The 5,088-nt window shown below is 45.9% G+C and overlaps 1 protein-coding gene across 2 annotated transcripts; it reads right to left on the reverse strand.

Annotated features, from left to right (window-relative positions):
- Positions 1-204: 204 nt before the first annotated feature.
- Positions 205-5,070, reverse strand: LOC118123561 (neurogenic differentiation factor 2). Of its 2 annotated transcripts, none has more exons than XM_035181029.2 (2): positions 4,714-5,070; positions 205-2,249 (listed from the first exon to the last, which is right to left on the reverse strand). In XM_035181029.2, the coding sequence occupies exon 2, from the start codon at positions 2,240-2,242 to the stop codon at positions 1,160-1,162; it is 1,083 nt and encodes a 360-aa protein (XP_035036920.1). In that variant the 5' UTR covers positions 2,243-2,249; positions 4,714-5,070; the 3' UTR covers positions 205-1,159. The 2 variants fall into 2 exon arrangements, with proteins under 2 accessions (XP_035036920.1, XP_035036922.1); XM_035181031.2 differs by lacking the exon at positions 4,714-5,070 and adding an exon at positions 3,237-3,353.
- Positions 5,071-5,088: the final 18 nt, after the last annotated feature.

Raw genomic sequence — 5,088 nt, forward strand, 5'->3', positions numbered from 1 at the left:
AAAAAAAGATCAGCCACACATGGGATTCCTTCGTTTTCACAGACTATTAACATTAATTACAAAAACAACACAATAAATACGTGCAATAATAATAATAATAATAATAATAATAATAATAATGATAATAATAATAACTTACTCAACAGAAGATAAAATTCAAATAAAAATTTAAATATTGAATCAACTTTTTTAAATGATATACAGTGCAATGGCTCAAGTAGCAGAATACGAGTAAATAAGTAAAAAACGAAAATGAGAAAAAAAAATTGATTTCATTTCATGTATATGATTTTTTTTAGAAGTTAAAACATTTTGGCGAACACAGCCAGATTCGTTGGGTGTTAATTCAATTGTGCAAGCCTGTGTGTGTCCGTGTGTGTGTGTGTGCGTGTGTGCGTGTGTGCGTGCGCGCACCCGTGCGTGCAACAGCAGTGCTGATGAAACACATCCAGTGTCTTCCTGGGCCTTGCTGCCTCGCTCTCTGGTCTCGTTGGGTTTTGCATAGATGTAAAACAATTGGATTGATTCGCTGGAGAACAGATTCTTCTAAAACTACCCAACTAGCACATTTATCTGGGTGCAGCATTCCCCACTGCAACTTCTTTACATTTCACAATTTCAACTAAACACACCCTCCACTCAAAATATCACACGTACAGACGAGTAAATGTGATTTGCATTAGCTTGTTAATTGATTTATTCCTATTTCTTAGAAAATCGCCGCCAGTGTCAGGGTGCAGCTGCAGCCAGTGATGTCGTGGTCAATAAATAAGTGGCTAAACTTTGACTGCCAGTCTTCAAAAACGCAAACAACCATCAACACAAACACAGTTCACATTTTAAAAAACATTGATGATTTGAGATTCCCTCATTCAGGGGTCTTGTGATTTGTTAATCAAATTTCCTCTTGGATAATTGTGTCAGCCTTTTAAAAGCTGGATAAATTGTGTTGCGCAGAATGAGACTGGATCAGATGGATTGTCCTCCACTACACCCCTGACTATAGCAAACCAATGGTTCAATATTGAATAAATTAAAGGAGAACACCAATGATAACATCTCTCCAGAATCTCTATGTCCTGGTGCGTACGCTTGTCAAAAAAGTGTGCCGTGGATAGATTGTTGATTGCAATGTTTACGCTCAATAGGCTTCTCGTTTCTAATTGTGAAAAAACGCGTTCAGTTCGTCGTACACGGGGGCCCGTTCGTGGTGTAAGTGCATGTCGTGGTAAGGCAGGACGTTTTCAGAGTGAATGCCACTGCGGGCCCCCGAGGAGCCAAACACCAGGTTGTGGGCCCCGCTGGGCCTGGAGCCTGGCAGGCCGGAGTAATGCATAGAGTAGTGGTACCCCTTCTCGTTTTCGGGGGACGCGGGGCCTTGGTGCTTCGCAGAAAAGTTGCCATTGACGCACAGAGGAGGGCTGTGGGGCCCCTCATAGTCGGGGCTGTTATACTCCGGGGATCCGCCCCCAGGGTACGCAGAATCGTAAGTGGAGCCGTAGCCGTGCGTCCTGAGCGGGAGCGAGTTCGAGCCCGGCTGGCAGTGGGGGCTGGACAGACGCGCGCACTGGTAAGGGTAGGAATGCATGGAGAAGGAGCCGGATCCGTACCTGCTCCCGTCCTGACACTGCTGCTCGGTCAGGAAGTTGCGGGAGTTCAGCTGCAGGCACCCCGCCACTAGGTTGGTCGTGGGCTGCGAGAGTCCCTTGCACAGCGTCTGGACGTAGGACACGAGGTCGGGCCTTTTCCCAGCGCGCAATATCTCCGACAGGGCCCAGATATAGTTCTTAGCCAACCGCAGCGTCTCGATTTTGGACAGTTTTTGCGTTTTGGAGTAGCAGGGCACAACTTTACGCAGATTGTCGAGCGCAGAGTTCAGGTCGTGCATGCGGGTCCTCTCCCGCGCGTTGGCCTTTGTCCGTCGCACTTTGGAGCGCTCGATCCGGGCCGGGGTCATTTTGCGCTTCTTGGGGCCCCTCTTCTTGGGTCTGTCCCCCTCTGTGTCCTCTGCGTCGTCCTCTTCGTCTATTTCGTCGTCGTCGTCGTCGTCGTCGTCGTCTTCCCCATTGTGCTCGGACTGTGTCAGGCTGCCTCCTCTTAGGTCGGAGCCGTCCATGTCCTCGTGAGTGTCCTGATCGTCATCCTTGAGCTTGGGATCGTCTCCGTCGCTGTCGTCCGCCCAGCCGGAGTATTTCTGCACGTCGGGAAGCAGCGAGGGGTCACTGAAAAGCCTCGTCAACATTGTGGCTCTGCAAGAAAGGAAAATACATATTAAAAAAAGAGACATCACAAGCTCCGGGCATGGACACTATCTATGAGTATTTATAATGAAATTAAGAAAACCATCATTATGACTCCACGGTCGATTGAGGTTAAACTCACTATTGCGCAGACTTTATGGTGATAAAGACCCGAATATTGTCCCTGTAGAAAAACCATTAAGCTCCACTGAGGAAGTATTAACTTCACCACGAAAGGTCAATAAATCTCGTTATTAACGTGGTCACTATTGCTCCTGTTTTTCTTAAATTACAGCCTGTTTGAATAATTTTTTTCCTCAAGTACAAAAAAGGTGTAAACTTTGGAAAAATTTAAAAGAGAGACCATAAAAAAAATCATCCCCTTAAAGCTTTACGCTGGTTTACAGCCAGACGCATCCCCATTTAATTCCCTGCTGTCATCCGTGTGCCCTGTCGCGTCCTCCCGCAGCGGGTCCCAGCGGCAGGGGCCACATTACAGGTCCCATGGGGGCCCCCACTTTCACTCCTCCTGACGCCCATATATATATACACTCCTGGCTGCATTCCAGCACTATTCATCCACACCCGTGCACCTCTCCTCGGAGGAGGCGAAAGAGGACTTTATTTAATTGATAGGCCGTGTCGAGCTCCGTTTAAAGTCAGGGCGGATTATTAAAATAAGGCTTATGCTCAAATCCCGACTCAACCTGTAAAATAACTTTGAGGGCAATTGTAATATTATGGCCTGTAAGTTACACTGCTGAGAGGAAAGAAGGCGTACAACGAATAATAATAATAACGATAATTATAATAATAATGATAATAATAATGATTATGGTAAAATATTTCGGGGGGAGAAAATCACTATCGGCTCAGCTGTAACGAACCACAATGAAACCATTATTCGCCCATTAACTGCCAACAGTTAATTTAATTCATATGCAAACATGCTTTTTAATACGTCTGAAAATGAATAAACTAAATCGATGAGCCTACCACTCGATCAGTAAATGCAGTGCACCCCCCACAAAAGCAGACGAGTTGATCTCTGACAGCTTCAAAAAGCCTCCATTGGCTTCCCCCTTAACACCTTCCACTTCCCATCTATTATTATAGTGCAGCAGATACAGACCTGCAGCCCATGCTAAGGTAGGCTGTGATGCTTGGTTAATTATCTCGGGGGGTGTGCCAGGGGCAAAATCTAGTTTTTAAATCTCAGGCTCAGGAGGTTTGCTCAATTAGGAGAGTGAGAGAGAGAAAAAAAACACAACAACGTTTAATTAACAGAGCGTGCAGCTTACACGAAATAGATTTCACACATAATTCAGTATGCACGAGTGCATGATTTCAAAGCACTTTTTCCCCTTAACCCTTTACAAATGGAAATCGCGTGTACCCCTTTAGCCCTCGTTAAATATAAAAAAGCACAACTCGTTTACGCAAAGAAATCCAAAGCGCGCAGCAGCTCCGCGCATTTACTCCACTGCAACAACAACAACGAGTGTGGCTTTTATTTAGAAAAGACAATGTTATGACGGGGAAAGATTGCCGGGAGATAAAACTGCACAAACAGAGATTAATCACACCGCCTGTCAACTTCAATGGCGCCGTCCCACCCTTTCATTTTGCTCCGAGGTTGAACATGCAAATCATCGACAGAACCTTCAATAAATCTCTCGTTAGGAGCGAGGACGTCCTTCGGTGCGGAACTGGTGTAACAATCCTCCACGGGGACTCTTATCTTGCATCGTCTCTATTGTATTGTTATTCGAGGTCCAGACGCAGGAATCTGTGAAATCAAATCAGTGTCCGGTGAGATCTATATTCTCAGCCTGCGGTGGCGACTCCACCGTCCTCAGGACTTGCTCCCGGTAAATGATCCCCGGAGGAGTGAGCAGGACCCGAGCGCTGGATTTGATTTTAGCTTTTTTTTATAATCCAGGTAGATTTGGATGTCAAAAGTTGAAGGGCACGCGGAGAGGGAGAGAGAGGGTGAGAGAGAGAGAGAGAGAGAGAGAGAGAGAGAGGAGCTGTTCGTGCATGAAGCGCGCCCATACGGAGATCCAATAAACTGACAAACATGGGCATGCATGTGTGTGTGGATCCAGGTTTTTTGGATCAGAAAAACGTGCCATCGCCTAAATAGACACTGCAAAGAGTCACTGATAACAGAGCAAAGTCACTGACATAAGGTGCATAGATATATAAAATCTATCTACATATGGATCCATGCCCATTGATTAGCCCTTTACCCTGCAGATCATACGCACTAAAGGTGATTTAATCCACAAACGCACGCTATTAAAAGTATATTAGAACTATTTGCATAATAAAACACAACCTTGAATGATTATACATCTCATTATTAGATTAAATTTCTCCTCCATTTTGGACCACCGTGCACTTCTGCATCCACATGTATTTATTGTTATCACTCTAATATTATCTAAGTGTTGTTTGTGTTCCAACTTACCTCGTCTCGAGCTCGTCGCAGGGGACTGGAGGGTAAATAATAATAATAATAATAATAATTAAAAAAAAAACACGCGCTGGAGTTTCAGACCATCTTCAGGGACCTCCCGAGCGAAGCAACGCTCCTTGTCAATGTGTGTAGGTGCAGGCAGCGCGCGCCTCTCTTCCACCGACGCTGCTGATGGTGCCTCTCTCTCCCCCAGTGCGCGCACTCCAATCACCCGAGCTCGTGTGCGTCCTGGCGCGTCTGTGTGTAGTATATGTGTGAGTATGCATGCATGTACGTGTGTATGACTGTGTGTGAGGGTGTGTGTGGCAACTGTGAGCTACCGGGGACGGGGGTTACATACCAGCTAAGGCTGCGATGCCAGCGCCC

This window comes from Hippoglossus stenolepis, chromosome 16, assembly GCF_022539355.2.
Source record: "Hippoglossus stenolepis isolate QCI-W04-F060 chromosome 16, HSTE1.2, whole genome shotgun sequence".
Classification (NCBI taxonomy): Eukaryota; Metazoa; Chordata; class Actinopteri; order Pleuronectiformes; family Pleuronectidae; genus Hippoglossus; species Hippoglossus stenolepis.

Bases quoted from the DNA above. Each gene is read 5' to 3' on its own strand.
- LOC118123561 (XM_035181029.2), bottom strand. From the start codon at position 2,242: ATGTTGACGAGGCTTTTCAGTGACCCCTCGCTGCTTCCCGACGTGCAG.